General features: G+C 45.6%; 1 protein-coding gene across 1 annotated transcript in view; it reads right to left on the bottom strand.

Moving 5' to 3' along the window:
* The window catches only part of LOC106570727 (sodium-dependent lysophosphatidylcholine symporter 1-B), a 45,952-nt gene extending 20,645 nt beyond the window's left edge, over positions 1 to 25,307 (bottom strand). The window contains exons 1-8 of the mRNA XM_014143212.3: positions 25,159 to 25,307; positions 24,956 to 25,067; positions 16,299 to 16,424; positions 14,525 to 14,649; positions 3,391 to 3,514; positions 1,626 to 1,704; positions 782 to 972; positions 66 to 156 (exon numbers count right to left, since the gene is read on the bottom strand). Coding sequence (XP_013998687.1) covers positions 66 to 156; positions 782 to 972; positions 1,626 to 1,704; positions 3,391 to 3,514; positions 14,525 to 14,649; positions 16,299 to 16,424; positions 24,956 to 25,048 — 829 coding nt within the window. The 5' untranslated portion in view covers positions 25,049 to 25,067; positions 25,159 to 25,307. The remainder of the gene's footprint in view (positions 1 to 65; positions 157 to 781; positions 973 to 1,625; positions 1,705 to 3,390; positions 3,515 to 14,524; positions 14,650 to 16,298; positions 16,425 to 24,955; positions 25,068 to 25,158) is intronic.
* Positions 25,308 to 26,913: the final 1,606 nt, after the last annotated feature.

Raw genomic sequence — 26,913 nt, 5'->3', positions numbered from 1 at the left:
ATAATCCCAATAGGGATTTGTTGATTTGAGGGACGGTAGATAAAAATGGACCATCCTGCCTTTACCTTTCTTCTCCTTGACGCCGAAGAACAGCACCACGGCACAGAGAATGTAGATGGAGCAGATGGCACCAGAGGCGATCATGTAAGCTGTTTTCTGTGATAGAGGAGAGAGAGAGACAGGTTAGTAGACTATCGTAACTAAAAACAGAAGAAGAGAGACAGGTTAGTAGACTATCGTAACTAAAAACAGAAGAAGAGAGACAGGTTAGTAGACTATCGTAACTAAAAACAGAAGAAGAGAGACAGGTTAGTAGACTATCGTAACTAAAAACAGAAGAAGAGAGACAGGTTAGTAGACTATCGTAACTAAAAACAGAAGAAGAGAGACAGGTTAGTAGACTATCGTAACTAAAAACAGAAGAAGAGAGACAGGTTAGTAGACTATCGTAACTAAAAACAGAAGAAGAGAGACAGGTTAGTAGACTATCGTAACTAAAAACAGAAGAAGAGAGACAGGTTAGTAGACTATCGTAACTAAAAACAGAAGAAGAGAGGGAGGTTAGTAGACTATCGTAACTAAAAACAGAAGAAGAGAGGGAGGTTAGTAGACTATCGTAACCTACTACAGTACGTCTGGTATAACTAACAGCAGAACGTACACTAGCTTTATCGTAAAGTGTAAAATGATCTGTATTTGTGAGCTCAGTCATCTTCATGAAGATACAAGTATTTAGACGAGATGTGAGGCTAGGGTTAGGATATGGTCTATCGCGGTGTACCGTCTGGTCCAGGGTGATGCCCGGAGAGATGACCGTGGTGTTAACTTCCTGTTCCAGCAGCAGGGAGGAGTTCAGCCCCTCTGTTGTTACATTGTCGCCAGGGGCCAGGATACAGGGGGGGTTGGCCATGCCCACAATCTGACCCTGGACGGCTGTGCCAATCACAGTACCCAGAACCTCCACCGTCATTCCTGATTGGACGAGAGGAGAGAAGCATACAGATGATAAAAACCAACCAATGATCCTCTTGGTGGTCCTCTGTAACTCAGTTGGTAGAGCATGGTGCATGTAAACGCCAGGATAGTGGGTTTAATTCCCAGAACCACTAATACGTAAAATCCATGCATGCATGGCTAAGTCGCTTTAGAGAGAGATAGATATATAAATGTTTATACTGTGTATTATTGATTAAGTTGATTGTGTCCTAATATCCAAACAGACCGAGTTACCAGCGGCGAGCACCACTATCGATAATTCAATGTGATACCGTTTGATGTCGATATGAGCAAAGCGTATCGTAACGGTTTATCCTAGCCGTTAACCCTACAGGAACGTGTGTGGGACAACTCTCAGACTCAACATACTGAATAGCCTGCAGGTGGGGCTGGTTAGACAGGCTCCCAGAGGATTCACACCCAGTGGGCATCCAATCAACAGTTCTCTGGCCTTCACAGAGCCTTAAAAGTGAACACACCTGCAGTATTATTTATGAACCTGATAATGGGATACAGATCTTCCATATCGGTGCCCATCACTACTACCTAGTATGAAGTACACTATTTGGTCATGTATACTAAGTAGTGTCTAGGTAGTGAGGTAAGTGTCCATGCATAAGGGGACTTACTGTAAGCAGTGGCCGAGTCCCTCTCCTTCTGGTCTTCACTGATGAACATGGTGAGAGCTGAGTAGGGCACATGGAAACACTGGAAAGAGAGAAAGAGACAGAGAGCGATAACATTATGAGACATTAAAACGTGATTGTACTGGGGTCGTGTTGTTCTATACATCTGGTCCAGCTCTTGTAGGCCGTCTGGTGGACGTGTGTGTGTGTGTGTGTGTGTGTGTGTGTGTGCTGCTCTACCAGTATGGCGTTGTAGACTACAGTACTCACCGTCTGAAGGGTCTGGAAGAGACAGTAGTGTGTGTGTGTGTGTGTGTGTGCTGATCTACCAGTATGGCGTTGTAGACTACAGTACTCACCGTCTGAAGGGTCTGGAACAGGCAGTAGTGTGTGTGTGTGTGTGTGTGTGTGTGTGTGTGTGCTGATCTACCAGTATGGCGTTGTAGACTACAGTACTCACCGTCTGAAGGGTCTGGAAGAGACAGTAGTGTGTGTGTGTGTGTGTGTGTGTGCTGATCTACCAGTATGGCGTTGTAGACTACAGTACTCACCGTCTGAAGGGTCTGGAAGAGACAGTAGTGTGTGTGTGTGTGTGTGTGTGTGTGCTGATCTACCAGTATGGCGTTGTAGACTACAGTACTCACCGTCTGAAGGGTCTGGAAGAGACAGTAGTGTGTGTGTGTGTGCTGATCTACCAGTATGGCGTTGTAGACTACAGTACTCACCGTCTGAAGGGTCTGGAACAGACAGTAGTGTGTGTGTGTGTGCTGATCTACCAGTATGGCGTTGTAGACTACAGTACTCACCGTCTGAAGGGTCTGGAACAGACAGTAGTGTGTGTGTGTGTGTGTGTGTGCTGATCTACCAGTATGGCGTTGTAGACTACAGTACTCACCGTCTGAAGGGTCTGGAAGAGTCAGTAGTGTGTGTGTGTGGTGCTGATCTACTCTAGTATGGCGTTGTAGACTACAGTACTCACCGTCTGAAGGGTCTGGAACAGACAGTAGTGTGTGTGTGTGTGCTGATCTACCAGTATGGCGTTGTAGACTACAGTACTCACCGTCTGAAGGGTCTGGAACAGACAGTAGTGTGTGTGTGTGTGTGTGTGCTGATCTACCAGTATGGCGTTGTAGACTACAGTACTCACCGTCTGAAGGGTCTGGAAGAGACAGTAGTGTGTGTGTGTGTGCTGATCTACCAGTATGGCGTTGTAGACTACAGTACTCACCGTCTGAAGGGTCTGGAACAGACAGTAGTGTGTGTGTGTGTGTGTGTGTGCTGATCTACCAGTATGGCGTTGTAGACTACAGTACTCACCGTCTGAAGGGTCTGGAACAGGCAGTAGTGTGTGTGTGTGTGTGTGTGTGTGCTGATCTACCAGTATGGCGTTGTAGACTACAGTACTCACCGTCTGAAGGGTCTGGAAGAGACAGTAGTGTGTGTGTGTGTGTGTGTGTGTGTGTGCTGATCTACCAGTATGGCGTTGTAGACTACAGTACTCACCGTCTGAAGGGTCTGGAACAGGCAGTAGTGTGTGTGTGTGTGTGTGTGTGTGTGTGTGCTGATCTACCAGTATGGCGTTGTAGACTACAGTACTCACCGTCTGAAGGGTCTGGAACAGGCAGTAGTGTGTGTGTGTGTGTGTGTGCTGATCTACCAGTATGGCGTTGTAGACTACAGTACTCACCGTCTGAAGGGTCTGGAACAGGCAGTAGTGTGTGTGTGTGTGCTGATCTACCAGTATGGCGTTGTAGACTACAGTACTCACCGTCTGAAGGGTCTGGAACAGACAGTAGAAGACCAGGTACCAGATGACCTTCCCATCCTCAATCACAGGAACATACCAGATGAGGAAGTAACTGACCACAGCTAGAGGAGTGGAGAACACGATCCTACAGGGATGAGGAGAGAGAGAGAGGTCAGTCTGCGTCTCATATCGTCACAGAGCAGTAACCAGTGTGTGAAGAGGAGTCATTACCTAATGATGAATTAGCTGTAGCCCTCACAGTGCATGAACAGCATTCAGCCTCTGGGTTAGTAAATAAACCATTGCTCAGCATGACATTTCCCACTTAGGTCTCTCGAAAGGACTCCCTAAAGCCAAGCGAGGCTTACAGAGCAAAAAAATAAAAAAATCTGCATCCAGGAAGTCTGATACCAAGTGTTGGACGCCTCATTTTTCTGGAAGCTAAAAGCGCCTTGATGAGAACGGGTCCATTTCAATAGTCTAGAAGCACGTCACCTCGTCCTGTCTCCTTCATTAGCACGGATACAGGCCTAGCTTTAAGAACGGGTCCATTTCAATAGTCTAGAAGCACGTCACCTCGTCCTGTCTCCTTCATTAGCACTAATACAGGCCTAGCTTTAAGAACGGGTCCATTTCAATTGTCTAGAGATGCTTCACCTCCACTGACCTGATATAGGAGACAAGGACAGAAAGCCATGTCAGACTACTGAACTGCACCTAATTCTGTCTGTTATTCCCCACTACTACACAAGGGGGCAGTAGGTAGCCTAGTGGTTAGAGCAGAAGGTTGCTGGATCGAATCCCTGAGCTGACAAGGTACAAAACCTGTCCTTCTGCCCCTGAACAAGGCAGTTAACCCACAGTTCCTAGGCTGTCATTGTAAAATAAGAATTTGTTCTTAACTGACTTGCCTCATTAAAATACATTTTTTTTAAACGAGAGGAAGGCAGTCCTACAGGTCTTTAGAAACAATCAGCTGTCACTCAACGCTGTTCTTCAACACTGCCAGTAAGAGATGAATTTCGTCACTGTAAACATCATGTGTTATGAAAAGGGCTGTGTGAGAAGTGTGTCAGACAGATGAAGGATAGGAACATACCTCCTCTTACTTTCCATGGACACACCCTTCTACATTCTCCCTCTCATGTCCACACCCACTCAGATACTCCCCCTACACAAACCCACTCTTCTCTCGTGCTATAGACAGATCCTCACAGACACTCCCCTCCCCCGATGTAGCACACTTTTCCTTGGCACTCCAGACCATAGTGGTGATGTCATCCCTGAGTAATGCATCACTCAGGGAGAACGGAGGAATGTCTGTATGTAACTTCCTGTCCCAGTTATGGACTTCCTGTGGCCTGATCGACACGCTCCAATAGAACAAGAGGGGCGTGGAGTGTGTGTGTATGTCTGTCCATGTGGATCAGCATGAAGGGGAAATGGAGTTAGGTTTCCCCCGAGCAGGAAACGGCTGCATCATATCCGGCCATTGATTGGCTAAAGAGGATATGGTGGAAGCCACTAGATCTCAAATTGCGCACAGACAGGAAATATCATATGAGAACACAATACGCCATCATGTACAACCTGATCTCTCCAGTGTTGATGACAACAGTCCAGTCATGAGAGTTTGGCACGGCGGATTAGGACACCCCAAAATAAAACCATAAGACATTCCTTCAGAAGTAGATTTGTTTTAGCTACTTCAAACCCCAAAATGTTTCCTCGTCTTGTCTCCTTTGCTTAAATCAGCACTAATAAACAAAATAAAAGAAACTGGTCAGGTACCTTGTTATTTTAAGTATTACATTGATTACTGCATTGCTTGGGGTTATGACTTGCTTGGGGTTATGACTTGCTTGGGGTTATGACTTACAAGAAAGTGTGCATGTGACATTAAAACTGAACTTGGATTGGCTCAAACTTATTTTGGGACCTATTTTCACATCAACAGTAGAGTTGTCTCCTAAAAGCAGTGGGCAGGTGGAAGCTGCATTTCCTCATGGGACCTAGTGGTAACCAATCAAATCACATTCTATTTGTCACATGCGCCAACTACAACAGGTCCAACAGACCTTAGTGAAATTCTTACTTACAAGCCCTTAACCAACAGTGCAGTTAAGAAAAATAAAAGTAAAAAAATAAAAACAAATCATTAAAAAGCATCAGTAAAATAACAATAGTGAGGCGACAGACAGACAGACAGACAGACAGACAGACAGACAGACAGACAGACAGACAGACAGACAGACCACCAACTCATGCTTGTGATGTGATTAGTGGCGGGGGGGGGGGGGGGGGGGGGATTGTTGTGAAAATGATACATGAGAGGGAGTGTGTGTCATGGTGGTGTGATCTCCAGGATACAGAGCAGATGGTGGTTTACATATAGGGAGTGGCGTGACCAACCCACCAGGAATGTACTTTACATAATGCCTCGCCGGGAGCCTGGTTTAGCCTCTCTCCGCTCTCTGTGCCACATCAAAGCAGCAGTGGTGCGTGGGTAAAAAAAAATATAAAAAAAATCTCTGGGGAAGCCAACCCAGGAAAGAATGTGTTGTGATAATTGTTTTGTTTGCTCTTCTCTATAACCTGTTAGTTCATATGCCTTGACACTGATATATAGGACTAAAAAGGCTGAGATGATAAGAAGAACCGTGGCAGAATAAATTCAACCACACCTTTAGTTTCATTACAAAATCGTAGAGCAACATTTGTCCTGTGAAGTCTACAAAATATATTGTAACTAACAGTTATATGACCAAGCATGGTAATGTTTCCCACATTTTTTAGACTATTAAACTAGTCATTTAGAACCACGGAGCGTTACCACAAGTCTCTCCGTCTCCACTATTCAAACATTAAAAATCAGCTATGCTTAATCTAATACAGCGACAACTAAAAAAAGAAAAAACTATTTTAGTCCAATCAACGTTAGCTAAATATGATGTGGCTGTCCATGGTACTGATGTGTGTGTGTGTGTGTGTGTGTGTGTGTGTGTGTGTGTGTGCTGTGCGCGCAAAACAACATGTTGACTCACCCTACTTGTTGAGAAACGCCAATGCGATCCTCTTTAATGTTGCCTAAACAGTCACACAGTACACACTTTTAGTTGCCTTAGGCTACCTGGCTAAAATGCATGCTGGCGAACCTAACTTCCATTCATGGACAACGTTAGCTATTTAACATTATCCTACTACATCTAGCTACATATTGAACTTCCATCCTCTCAAGCCAGGGGCACAACAAGTTGGATCAGAATCGCCGTTATAACCATTGGCCAGTACGGAGAATTAAGTAAAACCACAAGTCCAAATCCTCATCGCCATGCATGACCAATTCAGGAAAGGTCGAATTTAGCTAGCTAGCCAGCCACCAGAGGACAACACAGTGAGATGCAACAATTCAAGATTTGTCAATGACATTTGGCTTCTGATGTGATTGGTGTGAAAGCCAAAGCGGCTTCCCTTGACGGGCCAGGACCATTCACAGCAGAGCTCATTCAGTGTAACTCAACACTGATTTGCCATTTTATTTTTATTTTTTAAATCACGGGAGGCCAAATGCTCACTGGCTTCCCTCGCATTCAACGTCATGAGTGGCAACAATGTCATACTCTTCTTGCCCAGACATCATCAGATATATGGGATACACATACTGAGACAGAGGGGAGCTGTTTTGTTCACTCCGATGCTGTCGCCGGTGAGATACATTCAGACTCTTGCGAATTGACATTTATGAAGCATAGAAAGATACAAAATAATGTTTTTTTTTTTTTTCTTGGCTTCCATGAATACACGCCACTGAGTCAAATCACTTGGCTCTGCTACATTCCAAAACAAAAAGGCCCTGAACCGTCTGTGGGTTAGACCCAGCGTTCGTTGTAGACAAAGTCCTGTTTAACATCTGCCTGTAAAGTGTTTAGTCAACGGACTAAAATAACACTGCATCTTTATTATCCAAATTAAAAGACAAAAGGTATTTATTAATATCTAGTGTATGAAATTGGATTTTCTGAACATTGTGAAATTCTGAGATGTTTTTATAAAGTCAGTTTGTCCATGAGACCATCTGCCAGTTCTGAACTGCTGTTAACAGACATCACTTTTATACAACTGATCTTTTATGAAAACTTCAGCTCCAAACTTTGGTTTGCCTGTGAAATGGCAGGAGACTCTCAAAAGCAGCTAAATAAAGAAAAAAGTCCAAGTCGGCCTGAGTGCCCGGCCATACCCCATGTGTTTTCCAAATTAGAGCGACACCAATCTGGATGTGGACATTAAAAAAAAAAAATTAAAGGCTGGATGCTGTGCCAACTGCCCATCTCACAGTATAACTGAGCCTATAAACCAGAAGCATATGACAGACACCCAGGAGTCAAATGGCTTCCTCCCCTCTGCTAAAATAGCCCCCAGTGACTGAGGAGGTCAGAGTTAAACTTATTTAAAAGTCAAGTAACTAAGAGTTTGCTTAGCAAACACTTGTAGCGACATGCTAAATCGTAATTTAAAAAAAAGGGGAAGGAGTTCATCTTCATTCAAAATGAGTTTGTGATGATATGAAAACATAAGGACTTTTATGACCTGTAATTATGATAGCGAAGCAGATGCTTGGTTACATTCAGGGAGTGGTGTGACCAACCCACCAGTAATGTACATAATGCCCCGTCGGGAGCCTGGTTCAGCCAATCTCTGCGCCACATCAAAGCAGCAGTGGTGCGTGGGTAATATCACCGGGGAAGCCAAGCCAGAAGGAGAAAAAAAAAGGCAATTTTACAACCGGTGTGTTGTGATAATTGTCGTCGTTTGCTCTATAACCTGTTAGTTCATATGCCTTGACACTGATATATAGGACAAAAGGCTGAGACAATGAGAAGACGGTGGCAGCAAACACTTGTAGCGACATGCTAATCATAATAAAAGGGAAAAGGTTAAACTCATTTTGAATGAAGCAGAGGATGTTGATGTTTACATACAACTGCCATGTGGGTGAAGACAACCAACATCTGGTCTACAAGAAATTCTTCATACCTGTTCAGTAACTATTAGTTTACACACACACCACACACACACACACACACCACACACACACACACACCACACCCCCCCCCCCCCCCCCCCCCCCCCCCCCCCCCCCCCCCCCCCCCCCCCCCCCCCCCCCCCCCCCCCCCCCTTAAATGTCAAAGTCCTTTCTACTGAACATAGCTGGCAGGAGAAGCGGAAATATGGCATATAAAGCTTAGTGTGGGTGATCTCAGAAAACCAGACTGGAATTCCTGGTAATGTTGACAACAGTTAAGCTGTTGAAGTAACCGGGTTAAAATAGACAGCGTGCTGTTTGACACAGCGGTCGCGGCCTTTATTATTAAAGCTATTAGGAGTTAGCCCATAGGAAACGGTGTCATAAGAGCTAACTCCTACAGTAGAATCTAGACGTGGAGCGCTCTGGGAAGCGTCGCACGGCCTAGTCGTTCAGTCGCAGCTTACACTGGAACTCTGACTGTGCTCACGCCTTCAGCTTCCCCCCCATGTCTCTTGAACTGCAGTAACACCTTCAGATTCCTCAGCTAATCTTTAAAAATGCTACACAGCTGCCTCTTATTGGTCCAGCCCACAACACACCACCAGTTTCAGCCAATCAGAGCTCCCCTCCCCTCCCCCACCCTCCCCCCTCCCAGACACTGAAGCATAGAGTGCTCTACTCCCCCTCTTTCCCTCTTCCTCCCAGCCCGACTGAAGCACATCATGTCTCCTCAAGATTCACGTCTGTTCTGAACCAAACCCTCGATCGACTACATTAGTCAGTCATCTACCCTCAAAACATCTCTCCCCCCCCCCCCCTCTCAGTCAAAGTATGAGACTGATCCTCTCAACACCTAGCTAGGACCCTAACCCATCAGACTGAACTTGAATCTTCCACCATTCTACCTCCTTCTTTCCCCTCAGAATACTTTAGAGTAAGAATGCCAGAGAGATGTAGGAAACAGATTTCATCAAGCTGCATCCTGCCTGACCAGAGTCACTGAATTCCACTGCATCTTTTGATCCGTCTACATGACTCATGTTCCTCTGCGGGTTCACCGTCTCGTACAGAACCTCCAGGGTTGCCTACCCCTGCAAGTGTGCAGTTGTTTCTAAAAACACTATTTTGCTCAAAATGTGTGTACTTTCCTATAGTATAAATGCAGTAGGGTGTAGCACTCGTGTCCATCTGCCCCAACCCCCCTCCTGCACTGTTGCAAGTGGACTAGTCAGCATTGGGAAAGCATTCGTCACCCAGCCACCCCAAACCCATCCCATCCCATCGCATCCATCCATCCCGCTCTCAAGGATCTTCAGGTTCCCTAATTGGACCGTCTCCCAAATGGCACCCAATCCATCCCCCTGGTCAATATATATAGAACACGGGGTTCCATTTGGGACTCAGACGAGGTACAGAGAGACACCTGGTGTTCTGGAACATCCTCTGAAGGGTTCCAGAATCCTACATGACCTACCAGAGGCACTGACAGACTGAGACTGTACCTCGCTCACAGAGGGCCTTTGACTGGAATCAGACCTGCCTGCCCGTTAAGGAATGAGGACCTCTCGGTGTAGGCCTGAGTGTATGAGGGAGGGTGGAGTCGTCAGTGTGGACTGGTGCAGGAATATAGATGACCCAGTAAGGCCACTATCTAAAAAACGTCATACAAGTGAATGACTCAGATTTTGGTTAAAATCTACTTTTCAGATTGAAATGTCACAGAAATGTAAAGTAGTCATGTCACGATCTACATTCTGAAGCACACGATTAGAAAAACAAAGTCTCCATCTGTGACAGTGGGCCTGGTCATCAGGTAGAACTGGATAATAATGCCATTTGTTATGACACTGATGCTGGGGACAGGACAGGGAGAGCTGTGATGCTGAGGACAGGACAGGGAGAGCTGTGATGCTGGGGACAGGACAGGGAGAGCTGTGATGCTGGGGACAGGACAGGGAGAGCTGTGATGCTGGGGACAGGACAGGGAGAGCTGTGATGCTGGGGACAGGACAGGGAGAGCTGTGATGCTGGGGACAGGACAGGGAGAGCTGTGATGCTGGGGACAGGACAGGGAGAGCTGTGATGCTGGGGACAGGACAGGGAGAGCTGTGATGCTGGGGACAGGACAGGGAGAGCTGTGATGCTGGGGACAGGACAGGGAGAGCTGTGATGCTGGGGACAGGACAGGGAGAGCTGTGATGCTGGGGACAGGACAGGGAGAGCTGTGATGCTGGGGACAGGACAGGGAGAGCTGTGATGCTGGGGACAGGACAGGGAGAGCTGTGATGCTGGGGACAGGACAGGGAGAGCTGTGATGCTGGGGACAGGACAGGGAGAGCTGTGATGCTGGGAGGAGGACAGGGAGAGCTGTGATGCTGGGAGGAGGACAAAGGGAAGCCTTGCATGGTCCTCGGGGGGGGGGGGGCTATTCCACCAGGGTCAGTGACCTTGACTAAAAATGGATTGAAGCCTCAGCTACAACCCCACTCAGAAAAAGCACCGTCAGTCCTAAGTCCGTAGAGAGGGGTCAAAGAGCAGATGGACAAAACTACACAGAGTCCCAGAGGGGTAAAGCAGGGTCATTTCCCATGATGCTAACATAAGGCAGAAATGGATTATTAGACACACCATAAAGTCTATAGCCTACTAAATATGGTTAATTATGAATTAATGATTCACTCATGATAGATGGCCAGTGTAACCACCAACTCGAACTGCAGCCCCCCCCCCCCAAAACAATAGCAGATAGTGCCTTCTCAAATTATTCAGACCCCTTGACTTGTTCCACTTTGTTACGTTACAGCCTTATTCTAAAATGGCTTAAATAAAAATCCCTTAATCGACACACCATGCCCCATATTGACAAAGCGAAACCCACTCGGCTACCTGGGGTGGCAGGTATCCTAGTGGTTAGAGTGTAGAGGCGGCAGGTATCCTAGTGGTTAGAGCGTAGAGGCGGCTGGTATCCTAGTGGTTAGAGCGTGGAGGCGGCAGGTATCCTAGTGGTTAAGAGCGTTGGGCCAGTAACCCGAAAGGTTGCTGGATCGAATCCCCGAGTCGACAAGGTAAAATAAATCTGTCGTTCTGCCCCCTGAACAAGGCAGTTAACGCACCGTTCCCCTGTAGGCCGTCATTGTAAACAAGAATTTGTTGTTAATGGTAATATTAAAACACATTTTAAAAAAAGACCGTTTGCTATGACAGTCGAAATGTAGCTCAGGTGCATCTGGTTTCCATTGATCATCCTTGAGATGTTTCTACAACTTGATTAGAGTCCACCTGTGGTAAATTCAACTGATTGGACATGATTTGGAAAGGCACACACCTGTCTATATAAGGTCCCACAGTTGGCAGTTTTATGTCAGAGCGAAAACCAAGCCATGAGGTCGGAGGAATTGTCCGTAGAGCTCCGAGACAGGATTGTGTCGAGGTACAGATTTAGGGAAGGGTACCAAAACATTTCTGCAGCAGTGAAGATCCCCATAATTCTTAAATGGAAGACGTTTGGAACCACCAGGACTCTTCCTAGAGCTGGCTGCCCGGACAAACTGACCAATCGGCGGAGGAGATGGGCCTTGTTCAGGGAGGTGACCAAGAACCCTGTGGTCACTGACAGAGCTCCAGAGTCCCTCTGTGGAGATGGGAGAACCTTCCAGCAGGACAACCTTCTGGATGAGTTATCACTCCTCAGTAAAAAAGGCACGACAGCCCACTTGGAGTTTGCCAAAAGGCACCTAAAGACTCTCAGACCATGAGAAACAAGATTGAAATCTTTGGCCTGAATGCTGAGCATTACATCTAGAGGAAACCTGGCACCATCCCTATGGTGAAGCATGGTCTACATTTACATTTTAGTCATTTAGCAGACGCTCTTATCCAGAGCGACTTACAGTAGTGAATGCATACATTTCATACATTGTTTTTTTTTTTTTTTTTATTTTTATTTTTTATTTTTTTGTACTGGCCCCCCGTGGGAATCGAACCCACAACCCTGGCGTTGCAAACACCATGCTCTACCAACTGAGCTACAGGGAAGGCAGCATCATGCTGTGGGGATGTTTTTCAGCGGCAGGGACTGGGAGACTAGTCAGGATCGAGGCAAAGATGAACGGAGCAAAGTACAAAGAGAGATCCTTGATGAAAACCTGCTCCAGAGCCCTCAGGACCACAGACTGGGGTGAAGGTTCACCTTCCAACAGGACAACGACCCTAAGCACACAGCCAAGACAAGGCTTCAGGACAAGTCCTTGAGTGGCCCAGCCAGAGCCCGGACTTTAACCTGAGGGAACATCTCTTGAGAGAACTGAAAAGAGCTGTGCAGCAACCCTCCCCATCCAACCTGACAAGAGCTTGAGAAAATCTGCAGAGAAAAAAAAAATGGGAGGAACTCCCCAAATACAGGTGTGCCAAGCTTGTAGCGTCCTACCCAAGAAGACTCAAAGCTGTAGTCGCTGCCAAAATGTGCATCAACAAAGTACTGAGTAAAGGCTCTGAATACTTTAGCAAACATTTCTAAAAACCTGTTTTGGATTTGTCATTATGGGGTATTGTGTGTAGAATGATGGAAATAAAATATTTAGAGTAAGGCTGTAAAGTAACAAAATGTGGAAAAAGTCAAGGTCTCAATACTTTCCGACGGCACCGTACATCTCAAAAGTTGGAGATGTAAAACTCGGCCTTTTTAAAAAGGTTTAATGAAAAAGCATACAGAGGCATGTATGAAGCCTGTGTAGATTCACCAAGACCATGCGCCATGTCAGGAACTCTGTGGGAACTGCAAGTCAAGCAGGAAACCTCTGTATTCTCTTTGTTAATAAAGACTTAAATAAAAGCCTGACTGTTTGTTGTTTGAAGATGGGGGTTCTTTTGTCTTCATTTTAGCCCTGCGGGAAATGTGGCTTATGTTTCAGAGAATGTTTGAAGAAACCTTTTTACAGAAAGTAACATCTTTATAGCCGTGTGTGTGTGTGTAAGTACTCTGAGCGGTAGACAACTGCAGTAACCCTTTCAGAGCCACAGCTGAAATTTTTATGAAAATGTACTCAAATCATACCAGGAGGTACTTGCCCCAAAACACACCATCAGACAGTTACAACACAGGCCATAGTGAATGCATGCTAAGAAATAGCCTAGCCCCATCCAATTAGCATGCATTCACTATGGCCTAAAGCCCCATCCAATTAGCATGCATTCACTATGGCCTAAAGCCCCATCCAATTAGCATGCATTCACTATGGCCTAAAGCCCCATCCAATTAGCATGCATTCACTATGGCCTAAAGCCCCATCCAATTAGCATGCATTCACTATGGCCTAAAGCCCCATCCAATTAGCATGCATTCACTATGGCCTAAAGCCCCATCCAATTAGCATGCATTCACTATGGCCTAAAGCCCCATCCAATTAGCATGCATTCACTATGGCCTAAAGCCCCATCCAATTAGCATGCATTCACTATGGCCTAAAGCCCCATCCAATTAGCATGCATTCACTATGGCCTAACCCTATATAGTGAACTACTTTTGACCAGGGCCTATAGGGCTCCGTTTTAATGTAGCATGTTGGAATAGGGTGCCATTTGGGACACGGGGGAGCTTGAAGCACACTTGGCACACCAGTGGGGTTTCAAAATGACTGGGGACCAATGGGGAAATGGCCAACACAGACATTGCTAAACCACTGTTGGTAAACGCAGACGATGACCCTTTTGGCTGTCACCAAGTATTCCTGACACTCCCTTGCACTTACATTTTTTGTTGTTGTAGTAGCATAGAACCTATGAATAGTAACACTCAAAAAATGAAAACAACACATCTTTTAAGGCAATGTGGATATTTGAAACCGTCAGTTAGCCTGATATCCATCTGCCAATAGAGGTTGCCTTTAGTTACAGCAACAGGTGCCACAACGAGGGTATTCTAAACCAAAATGGCTGAATTAGTGGGAAAGAACCTAGAGCCCACAGATAGGAGTTACGACCACTTTCCTCAGTTCTTTCCTTCACGAGTACCATTCAGAGGGATGAATTTCACAACAAAACAAGAAAAGAGAAAACACATGAAGCTCTAAGGCTAAAATGTGACTGATTGATATCAGATCCAGTAAAAAATTTTTTTTTTTAAAGCCGTACCATGGCAGCATTCGTCCGAAGCGTGTCCAGGGAGAGCGGGAGACCATAAAGCCTATGATCGGGTCCGTCACAGCATCCCAGGCCCTCCCCACGAACAGGATGATGGACGCATAGAATGGGTCCAACTTGAGGGAGGAGAGAAGAGAGCAAGGTTAGAGATATGGATGAATGATTACAACAACAAAAAAAGGACCAGGCTGGGAGACATGATGGAAACATAGAACAGGTCCAACTTGAGGGAGGAGAGAAGAGAGCAAGGTTAGAGATATGGATGAATGATTACAATTTTAAAAAAAGGACCAGGCTGGGAGACTTGATGGAAACAGGTCCAACTGAACTAACAAGAGGTGGCTCATTTGAAGCATAAAGCGGTCATGTTCAACCTATTGAGTCAGTACTGTGGGCTACTGAAAGTTTTCCCGCATCATGCTACAGAATAACAGGAAACCACAAGATTACAGAGATCATGTCTAGAGAGCCTAAAGAGATTACTCCATGAATCTTACCACCTGTTCAGGGAGGTTACACTTAAAACATGCACTATATGGAAATCGCATCACCATTTCCTGGTTGCTAAAATTCAAAACAGTTTGCGTCACAACAAGCAAGTTTAGAGAATCAATGTACCATCTAAACCGCTGTGAAATATAATTTTCCGTAACCAAAAATTGTTGTTTAAGCTGGTGTATAAAACTTTTTAACCAAAGTAAAAGACAAAAAAACAACAACTTGAGAACAGGAAGCATAGAAATAGTACATAGATCTGTTCTATAATTTCTTAGACTTGTTTTCAACAAGAATTACAGATCTATAACTCACATTTCTATGTGAATTTAGTCAGGTCTCCCAAAAAAAGTTCAACTTATAAACATTGCAGTTTTAAAAACACTAGTGGACGCTGGACGTTGACAAAAGCCAGAGCAGAGAAAATCGTGACTATAGCCATCATTCTTCGCTGTGTTGCCGAATTGACTCTTCATCACTGATCTCAGCGATCGGGGGACGGGGGAGTTGGCCGCCATCTTGCCCTCAACAACCAGATCAACATCAAATTCTACTTAACGCGAGAGCGCAGAGTGGAGTCGGTCTAGCCGACTGTTCTCTCCAGGCCAGAGGAGTCAGTCTACTCCCCTCCCAAGCTCTGGCTAAGCCTCAGTAAGCTCTTTGATACAGTCAGTCAACCCACCACTGAGTTAATGACTACAAAAATAACTTAATCTAAGTCCCAAATGGTACCCTATTCTCTATATAGTGCACTACACCCCGGGCCAGAGGAACCAGCCTACATACTGCAGGTAATACAGGTAATACAGCACCCGTTTCTAAATAAAGAAATGCTAGGAACATATAAGCCAATATAATTGTTTTGTTTTAGCCTGAGGGCATCTGACCAAGACCCTTCTATATTCCTGACCATCTGAAAAGACCACGGTATGCTACATTAGTCTTTATGATCTGAGGAATTTACACTCAGTTGGGAGTCGAGAACCTGAACACCATTTGAGATTGCAGGACCCATCACTATTCTGCTGGCACTTGCTCTGACAAGCCCTGTCAGATCTGTGAACACTAGAGGGGTAGGTCAGTGGTGATGGTGATGGGGCCACTGACTGATGTGGGCGTCCTAAATGACACCCCATTTCCTATACAGCGCACTACTTTTGACCAGAGCCCTATGGAATCCTATTCCCTACATAGTGCACTACTTTTGACCCGAGCCCTATGGCTAGTGCACTGAATAGAAAAAAAAGGGTGCTACTGACTTAAGACTCACCTGGGCCACATCCAGTAGGTATATCTGGAGGAAGAAGCCCAGTGCACAGCCTGTGATCTGATAGGGTGCTCCTCCCACCGCGTAGCATAGCTTGTTGCATATGGACAACCGGTCACACTGCTCACGCTGGGAAAGACAGGGGGGGGAAAAACAAGTGGTTCGGTCATTAACAACAAGTTGACATGTTTAACAGTTTAGTTTATTAGGATCCACATTAGGGTAGAGGAATGTGCAATGCATGAATGTTGCATTAATTCATTCCTTATTAACATGTTTCATGCAATAGCTTAGGCCCTGAATGCTAGTCTGTTGCATTAACGGGGTTTGCTACTGCAAAGCAGAAACAAGATGGCACCCAGGCTTCCACGGAATGGATTGATGCAATAATGAGTCTTGTAAAGTCACTGTTTCACATCAGACACCAACTGAACTTCGTTGCAGTCTGACCTTCAACAGAGTCACAAGCCAACAAATAACTAAACAGCTCTAACAATAGAGTGAATTCTAGACAAAGTAGGGATGCGTGGGTTGATACAATGAGTTACCGCAATATTTGGTTACGATATAATAAAATAATTATTCAAAAACATAAAAAGGTATAACGTTTCCTATACAGTGCCTTGCAAAATATTAATCCCCCTTGGTTTTTTTCCTATTTTGTTGCATTACAACCTGTAATTTAAATTGATTTTTATTTGGATTTCATGTAATGGGCATGAAGCCCCTAAATAAGATCTGGTGCAACGAATTACCTTCAGAAGTCACATAGTTAAATAAAGTCCACCTGTGTGCAATTTAAGTGTCACATGATCTCACACACATACTCTGTTCTGAAGCAAGCGGCACTATGAAGACCAAGGAGCTCTCCAAACATGTCAGGGACAAAGTAGTGGAGAAGTACAGATCAGGGTTGAGTTATAAAAAAAATATCCAAAACTTTGAACATCCCACAGAGCCCCATTAAATCCATTATTAAAAAAAATGGAAAGAATATGGCACCACAACAAACCTGCCAAGAGAGGGCCACCCACCAAAACAGACCAGGCAAGGAGGGCATTAATCAGAGAGGCAAACAAAGAGACCAAGGATAACCCTGAAGGAGCTGCAAAGCTCCACAGCGGAGATTGGAGTATCTGTCCATAGGACCACTAAGCTGTACACTCCACAGAGCTTGTCTTTATGGAAGAGTAGCCAGAAAAAAAAACTATTTATTTAAAAAAAAGCAGCAAACATGTTTGGTGTTCGCCAAAAGGCATGTGGAAGACTCCCCAAACATATAGAAGGTACTACGGTCAGATGAGACTAAAATTGAGCTTTTTGGCCATCAAGGAAAACACTGTCTGGTGCAAACCCAACACCTCTCATCACCCCAAGAACACCACCCCCATCATACTGTGGGGATGTTTTTCATCAGCAGGGACTGGGAAACTGGTCAGAATTGGAGGAATGATGAATGGCGCTAAATACAGGGAAATTCTTGAGGGAAACCTGTTTCAGTCTTCCAGAGATTTGAGACTGGGACGGAGGTTCACCTTCCAGCAAGACAATGACCCTAAGCATACTGCTAAAGCAACACTCGAGTGGATTAAGGGGAAACATTTAAATGTCTTGGAATGGCCTAGTCAAAGCCCAGACCTCAATCCAGTTGAGAATCTGTGGTATGACTTAAAGATTGCTGTACACCAGCGGAACCCATCCAACTTGAAGGAGCTGGAGCAGTTTTGCTTTGAAGAACGGACAAATATCCCAGTGGCTAGATGTGCCAACCTTATAGAGACATGCCCCAAGAGACTTGCAGCTGTAATTGCTGCAAAAGGTGGCTCTACAAAGTATTGACTTTGGGTGGGGGGAATGGTTATGCATGCTGTTTTTTTGGCTTATTTCTTGCTTGTTTCACAAAAAAAGATTTTGCATCAAAGTGGTCAAATGATACAAATGCCCCCCCCCCCCCCCCCAAAAAAATATTTTAATTCCAGGTTGTAAGGCAACAAAATAGGAAAAGTGCCAAGGGGGGTGAATACTATTGCAAGCCAGTGTATTTCTCTTTATGAAATGGTAAGCCAACATGATTTTTGCACTTATTTCCATGATTGATTAGAAGTTGTTTTAATTATGGTTCTCTTGTCCCTCTGCAACACACAACACCAATTCATGTAGAATAGTAATAAATATTAAATAAATATATTGCTAAGTATCGGGAAAATATTGTATTGTAAGTTCCGAGGCCATTCCCAGCCATACTACAAAGTGATCCAAAGATGATCCAACTAACTGGACAATGTGTCAATAACTTGAAACAATTAGTGCAAGGTGCATTAACCTATGTAGAAACACACTGGCTAGGAAAAACATCCTAGAAAATGCAGGAACCTAGGAAGAAACAGAGAGGAACCAGGCATTGAGGGATGGCCAGTCCTCTTCTGGCTGTGCCAGGGGATAATAAGAGTACATGGCCAGATCGTTCTTCAAGATGTTCAAATGTTCATAAATGACCAGAAGGGTCAAATAATAATCACATCAACTTATTTGCAGAGCTAGCCTAAGTATGATTGGATCTACAGTCTCTTTGGCTTAGCATTTAGCAGGCTCTCTTTATAAATGCTGGTAGGGGGCATTCTTGCTTAGCAGCCTAATCCAAAACAGTCTCTCTCCCGTCCTCCCTCGTCTGTTTTACTCAAGAGTTCTGGTTTCCAGATCAACCATCCAGCTACAGAACACACCCACAGTAACATGAGGCCCAGCGCAGGGACTACAGAACACACCCACAGTAACATGAGGCCCAGCACAGGGACGGGGGCTACAGAACAAACCCACAGTAACATGAGGCCCAGCGCAGGGACTACAGAACAAACCCACAGTAACATGAGGCCCAGCGCAGGGACGGAGGCTACAGAACAAACCCACAGTAACATGAGGCCCAGCACAGGGACGGATGCTACAGAACACACCCACAGTAACATGAGGACCAGCACAGGGACGGAGGCTACAGAACAAACCCACAGGCCCAGCGCAGGGACGGATGCTACAGAACAAACCCACAGGCCCAGCGCAGGGACGGAGGCTACAGAACACTCCCACAGTAACATGAGGCCCAGCGCAGGGACGGGGACTACAGAACAAACCCACAGTAACATGAGGACCAGTTCAGGGACGGGGGCTACAGAACACACCCACAGTAACATGAGGCCCAGCGCAGGGACGGGGACTACAGAACAAACACACAGTAACATGACGCCCAGCACAGGGACGGGGACTACAGAACAAACCCACAGTAACATGAGGCCCAGCGCAGGGACGGATGCTACAGAACACACCCACAGTAACATGAGGCCCAGCGCAGGGACGGAGGCTACAGAACACACCCACAGTAACATGAGGACCAGTTCAGGGAATCTGGGACAGAGAGGCATTTTATCATGAGACGGTCCCACGACAGCGTGAGAACAGTGTAACCCAATTATTCTGTCTCTGTCCCCACAGGTTGTAGAATGGAACCTTTCCCACCTCGATACCAATCACCCTGTCCGCATCCCAAACGGTACCCTATTCCCTATAGTGCACTACTTTCATATAATTTCCTTGGCATGAATGACCTGACAGACTGCCTCCAGAATGGCACCGTATTCTCTACATCACTCTATGAAGCTTGGTCAAAAGTAGTTGGAGCCTGGTCAAAAAAAAACAAAAAAAAAAATGGCCAGACTGGTTAGTGTGTCTCCTCACAGGGTTGTCACAATCCCCTGGCAAGAACAAGGGCCTTTCTGCACTTCTCTCGCAGGAAACTTTGCCAGGTTGGCTGGCCAGCTTGAAAGGGAGCCTTCACCGTTTGTCAACCAATAGGCAGTCAGGAGCACAGGCACCCACACCCTCCTCCTAAGCCAATGAAAAGGGCTCTCTGTGGCCGCCACCCGGTTTGCAAGGATCCTGATTGGTGGGATCTGAGACGTCACCTCATTCACACATAGGGGGGGGGGGGGGGGGGGGGGGGACACTGGTTACTAAGAACTGCAGGGCACATAAAAGTGTATTTGTGCCCGGGTCCCAAATCAATCCTTCTCTGCTAGGCTAAGTGGAGTTGCCAACACATCTAGATTTTCAGGGCAAGTTCACAGGCCATAAAACAAGTTCAAAATAAAACAACTCCTTGAGAATCTGTGTCTATTACTGGTTGTACTTTGGATCTGGTGAGACACGAGTCATCGTGTGACCATAAACGTCAGATAACTAAGGCTGTTGACGCACCAACACATTTCTTTCAGTGACAACTTGTTGTTCTGACTGAAAAAAACAACAACCCGCTCTTAAGCCTGATGTAGGCTAACCAACCACAGAGACATTAAGGCATCTTTCACAGTGTTGTGGACTGACAATATACAATAACTCGGAATAACTGGCCTAACACTAGTTTTTGGTGTTCAACACATGGTTGAATCTTTCGAAACCAAAAACCGTGCCAACCCATGAGATGCATTTCCCAACAGACTTATTGGGACTACTACCCCACATACATACCCATACCGAACCTGTCTGTCTGGTACACAGACTTTAATAGGAGTCTGGAAGGAGCCAGAAACCTAGGTATTTGTAGTTGTCCACATATTCTAAGTCGGAACCGTCCAGAGTAGTGATGCTGGACGGGCGGGCAGGTGCCGGCAGCGAACGGTTGAAAAGCATGCATTTAGTTTTACTAGCGTTTATGAGCATTTGGAGGCCACGGAAGGTGTGTTGTATGGCATTGAAGCTCATTTGGAGGTTTGTTTACACAGTATCCAAAGAAGGGCCAGATGTATACAGAATGGAATTGTCTGTGTAGAGGTGGATCAGGGAATCACCCGCAGCAAGAGCGACATCGTTGATTATATACAGAGAAAAGAGTCAGCCTGAGAATTGAACCCGGTGGCACCCCCATAGAGACTGCCAGAGGTCTGGACAACAGGCCACACGATTTGACACACTGAACTCTATCAGAGAAGTAGTTGGTGAACCAGGCGAGGCAATCATTTGAGAAACCAATGCTGTCGAGTCTGCCGATAAGAATACGGTGATTGACAGAGTCGAAAGCCTTGGCCAGGTCAATGAAGACGGCTGCACAGTAGTCTTTTATCGATGGCGGTCATGATATCGTTTAGTACCTTGAGCGTGGCTGATGTGCACCCGTGACCAGCTCGGAAACCAGATTGCACAGCGGAGAAGGTACGGTGGGATTCGAAATGGTCAGTGATCCGTTTATTGACTTGGCTTTCGAAAGGCAGGGCAGGATGGATATAGGTCTGTAACAGTTTTGAGTCTAGAGTGTCTCCCCATTTGAAGAGGGGAATGACCGCGGCAGCTTTCCAATCTTTAGGGATCTCGGATGAGACGAAAGAGAGGTTGAACAGACTGGTAAATAGAGGTTGCAACAATGGCGGCAGAATTTTAGAAAGAGAGGGTCCAGATTGTCTAGCCCAGCTGTTTTGTACGGGTCCAGGTTTTGCAGCTCTTTCAAAACATCTGCTATCTGGATTTGGGTGAATGAGAAGCTGGGGAGGCTTGGGCAAGTAGCTGCGGAGCTGTTGGCCGGGGTTGGGGTAGCCAGGAGAAAAGCATGGCCAGCCGTAGAGAAATGCTTATTGAAATTCCCAACTGACGGGATGAGGTCAATATCCTTCCAGGATACCCGGGCCAGGTCGATTAGAAAGGCCTGCTCACATATTGTTCTAGGGAGCGTTTGACAATGAGGGGTGGTTGTTTGACCGCAGATCCATAGCGGATGCAGGCAATGAGGCAGTGATCCTAATTGAAAACAGCAGAGGTATATTTAGAGGGAAAGTTGGTCAGGATAAAATCTAGGAGGGTGCCCATGTTTACAGATTCAGGCTTGTACCTGGTGGGTTCCTTGATCATTTGTGTGAGTTTGAGGGCATCTAGCTTAGATTGTAGGACTGCCGGGGTGTTAAGCATATCCCAGTTTAGGTCACCTAACAGAACGAACTCTGAAGATAGATGGGGGGGGGCAATCAATTCACATATGGTGTCCAGGGCACAGCTGGGAGCTGAGGAGGGTCTATAACAGGCGGCAACAGTGAGAGACTTATTTCTGGAGAGATTCATTTTTAAAATTAGAAGCTCGAACTGTTTGGGCATAGACCATGAAAGTATAACAGAACTTTGCAGGCTAACTCCTCCCCCTTTGGCAGTTCTATCTTGACGGAAAATGTTATAGTTGGGGATGGAAATCTCAGAATTTTTGGTGGCCTTCCTGAGCCAGGATTCAGACACGGCTAGGACATCATGGTTGGAGGAGTGTGCTAAAGCACTGAGTAAAACAAACTTAGGGAGGAGGCTTCTGATGTTAACATGCATGAAACCAAGGCTTTTACGGTTACAGAAGTCAGGAAATGAGAGCGCCTGGGGACACACAGGGTCTGGGTTAACATATCAAACCTGCCTGTCTGGAATGTGGGCCTACACTTGTAAAGGAGTTAAATGAATTGGAAACTGCAGAACATCTAAACCTTCCTGTGCAATCAACCTCTAGAGAAGAGTGTGCAATAACCCAGGGCTCGACCTTAACAAGAAGAATAAGTCTGACAAGGAGGAGAATATAGACTGAGGATGCAATGTGTTGCGCACTGTCAACTCCCAATCTCTGCACTGAGACACTGTCTATCAGTGCGTAGGCTGCAAGTGGCCTATAGAGATTACGCAGGAAATGAATTGAGCTGCGAGTTAGAGTGGCTGAACTTAAGTCTCCCTTTCATCCCGTGTCCTGCAGTTTTACATTAGTTTTCAGATGCGTGTAGCCTACTCTTGTCGGTGTGATAATAAAATGTTTCGACAAGCATTGAAAGCTGGTCAAGGCACCTGAAAAGCACCCCATCGGTCCAACACCACCAAACCTTGGAACAAGCTGCTAAAAAAGGCAGTAGAGGAGGATAAAACAACTCATTCCGACATGGAAAGAGGAGTTTATTTCTGCGTGCAGTTTGAAGGTAGTTGATAACTTGCATTATTACACATCTATCGGTTAGGCATTTTTCTTAACGTTAAGGATCCCAACTTAATTTTCAATAAAAAACGGTCACACCCCTAATATACACCAAAATCAGGCATGCATGGAGGAGAGAGACGTGTTAGCTACATGGAGGAGAGAGACGCTCCTCTGGCACGGCGTAGCCTCGCTGCTAGTGTTAGCTACATGGAGAAAGACGCTCCTCTAGCACGGCGTAGCCTCGCTGCTAGTGTTAGCTACATGGAGAAAGACGCTGCTCTAGCACGGCGTAGCCTCGCTGCTAGTGTTAGCTACATGGAGAAAGACGCTGCTCTAGCACGGCGTAGCCTCGCTGCTAGTGTTAGCTACATGGAGGAGAGAGACGCTCCTCTGACACGGCGTAGCCTCGCTGCTAGTGTTAGCTACATGGAGAAAGACGCTCCTCTGACACGGCGTAGCCTCGCTGCTAGTGTTAGCTACATGGAGGAGAGAGACGCTCCTCTGACACGGCGTAGCCTCGCTGCTAGTGTTAGCTACATGGAGGAGAGAGACGCTCCTCTGGCACGGCGTAGCCTCGCTGCTAGTGTTAGCTACATGGAGGAGAGAGACGCTCCTCTGACACGGCGTAGCCTCGCTGCTAGTGTTAGCTACATGGAGGAGAGAGACGCTCCTCTGACACGGCGTAGCCTCGCTGCTAGTGTTAGCTACATGGAGGAGAGAGACGCTCCTCTGACACGGCGTAGCCTCGCTGCTAGTGTTAGCTACATGGAGGAGAGAGACGCTCCTCTGACACGGCGTAGCCTCGCTGCTAGTGTTAGCTACATGGAGAAAGACGCTGCTCTAGCACGGCGTAGCCTCGCTGCTAGTGTTAGCTACATGGAGAAAGACGCTCCTCTGGCACGGCGTAGCCTCGCTGCTAGTGTTAGCTACATGGAGAAAGACGCTGCTCTAGCACGGCGTAGCCTCGCTGCTAGTGTTAGCTACATGGAGGAGAGAGACGCTCCTCTGACACGGCGTAGCCTCGCTGCTAGTGTTAGCTACATGGAGAGAGACGCTCCTCTGGCACGGCGTAGCCTCGCTGCTAGTGTTAGCTACATGGAGGAGAGAGACGCTCCTCTGACACGGCGTAGCCTCGCTGCTAGTGTTAGCTACATGGAGGAGAGACGCTCCTCTGGCACGGCGTAAACTGGTCCTATGTTTCCAACTCCCCAAAACCCCGTTTCAATTCATTGTTTTTGTTTTGTTTAATTACCTAAACCGCATAGCTATTTCTAATCGCTTATATAACCTACGCTATTCTCCATAGGTTTTTCAAAGGAAAAGCATCCTTACCGTAAATAGTTATAGCTAATCATTTTCAATGAATAAAGGAGAGACAGACCGGGGTTTGGTGCTCGCCTAAGGGGAATGTAATTGAAACGTGGTGGCTGCTGTCATCAAAGTCGGTGGAAATAAAATGGATTATAGTTTATCATCAAGAAGTATCTGGCTAGGTAACTAGGCTAATTGATTAGGCTGGACGTATAAAAAGTTAGACATGAGAATGTTGACAAACCGTTTCATCTCTTTGTAATCGCCGTTTAATCAAAGCGGTCTTCCTCTCTAGTTTAGTTCAGGATGTACATTCATGCATACACATTTGCTGCTAATATTGTTATTCATAAAACTATACATTAAATCAACTTACCTTCCTAGCTAGTTTGACCACATCTGGGTTGACCGGTTTATTCGTTAATAAACTATTGTTGGAATATTGGTCGGCGCCTTCTCCTTTTGCCATCACTTTACGGATAAATAACCTTTTGAAAAAAACACAAATATTATACTTTAAAAAAATCTGTTATCAAAACGGCGTCTTAAAACACAACTCGGTAGTTAAATCGGTTCCACCTTGTGAGATCGGTTCAGACTCCACACAATGTGAAAGCTGACGACCAGGAGTCTGCCATGATGTAGCAGTAGGACCCGCCCCTTACCGGTGGGTACACGTTAACCCCGTCCGCACAGCGGCGGACACTCAGACCGAGTTTTAATGTGCGTTCATTTATTTAACCCTTATTTAACCACGCAACCTGAATTCCTATTTACAATGACGGCCTACCAAAAGGCCTCCAGCGGGGACGACGGATGGGCTTAAAAATACATTAAATAAAAATCTAGGACAAAACACATCACGTTAAGAGATACAACGCAACAAGACAACAACATAGCGTGGTAGCAACACAACATGACAACCTGACATGACAACACAACATGACAACAACAACATGGTACAAACATAATTGAGCACAGACAACAGCACAAAGGACTAGAAGGTAGAGACAACAATACATCCCTCAAAGCAGCCACAACTGTCAGTAAGAGTGTCCATGATTGAGTCTTTGAATGAAGAGATTGAGATAAAACTGTCCAGTTTGAGTGTTTGTTGCAGCTCATTCCAGTTGCGAGCTGCAGCGAACTGAAAAGAGGAGCGACCCAGGGATGTGTGTGCTTTGGGGACCTTTAACAGAATGTGACTGGCAGAACGGGTGTTGTATGTGGAGGATGAGGGCTGCAGTAGATATCTCAGATATCAGAAGTTAAGGAAATTCCAAAGAAAATAGTATCATACTGTTTATAGATTTTGTAACACAGGAGGTTGGTGGCACCTTAATTGGGGAGGACAGGCTAATGACTGGAGCGGAATTTTTTATTAAATGTAACCTTTATTTAAGAAGGCAAGTCAGTTAAGAACAAATTATTATTTTCAATGACGGCCTAGGAACAGTGGGTTAACTGCCTTTTTCAGGGGGCAGAATGACAGATTTATACCTTGTCAGCTCAGGGATTTGATCCAGCAAACTTTCAGTTACTGACCCAACGCTCTAACCACTAGGCTACCTGCCGCCCCTAAAATTGGTGGAATGGTATAAAATAAGTCAAACATGATTTCCAGTGGACATAGAACTGAAATGTATTCCAATAATTATTTTGCAATAATGTCAATAGATAATTGTCCGTTTTCACATTTATCCTGGTAATGCAAAAACATGTACATGTTTTAAGATATAGATCATCTCAAGTGATCACTACACACTAGCGATACCACGTACCCTGGTCTGACCTAATACAGACCAAACTATACAGGACCACTGATGTTTTCATGGACATTCCACATCTGCAGTACAGCAAATAGATGTGAGTTGTATACAGCCTTATGATTATTTTAGTCATTTAGCACACACTCTTATCCAGAGTGACTTACAGTAGTGAATGCATACGTTTCATACATTTTTTTTTCTCCGTACTGGTCCCCCATGGGACTCAAACCCACAACCCTGGCATTGCAAACACCATGCTCTACCAACTGAGCCACACGGGACTACATTATGTTTGCAGCTAAACCTTCTATTTGCTAATGGGATTTGGTTATGATGTGAGGGTATGTTCCCTAGCTATGCACATATACACTATTAAGGCTCCTGGAGCTTGCAGGTCTAAGGCACTGAATCTCAGTGCTACAGGCATCACTACAGACTGGTTATATTTCCTTAGGTATTTTTCTTAAACTGCATTGTTGGTTAAGGGCTTGTAAGTCAGCATTTCACTGTGAGGTCTACACCTGTTGTATTCAGCATTTCACTGTGAGGTCTACTACACCTGTTG

Source organism: Salmo salar, chromosome 14 (genome assembly GCF_965601325.2).
Source record: "Salmo salar chromosome 14, fSalSal1, whole genome shotgun sequence".
Classification (NCBI taxonomy): Eukaryota; Metazoa; Chordata; class Actinopteri; order Salmoniformes; family Salmonidae; genus Salmo; species Salmo salar.
Note: the sequence above shows the minus strand (reverse complement) of the source record. Positions and strands in the feature narration are given on the sequence as shown.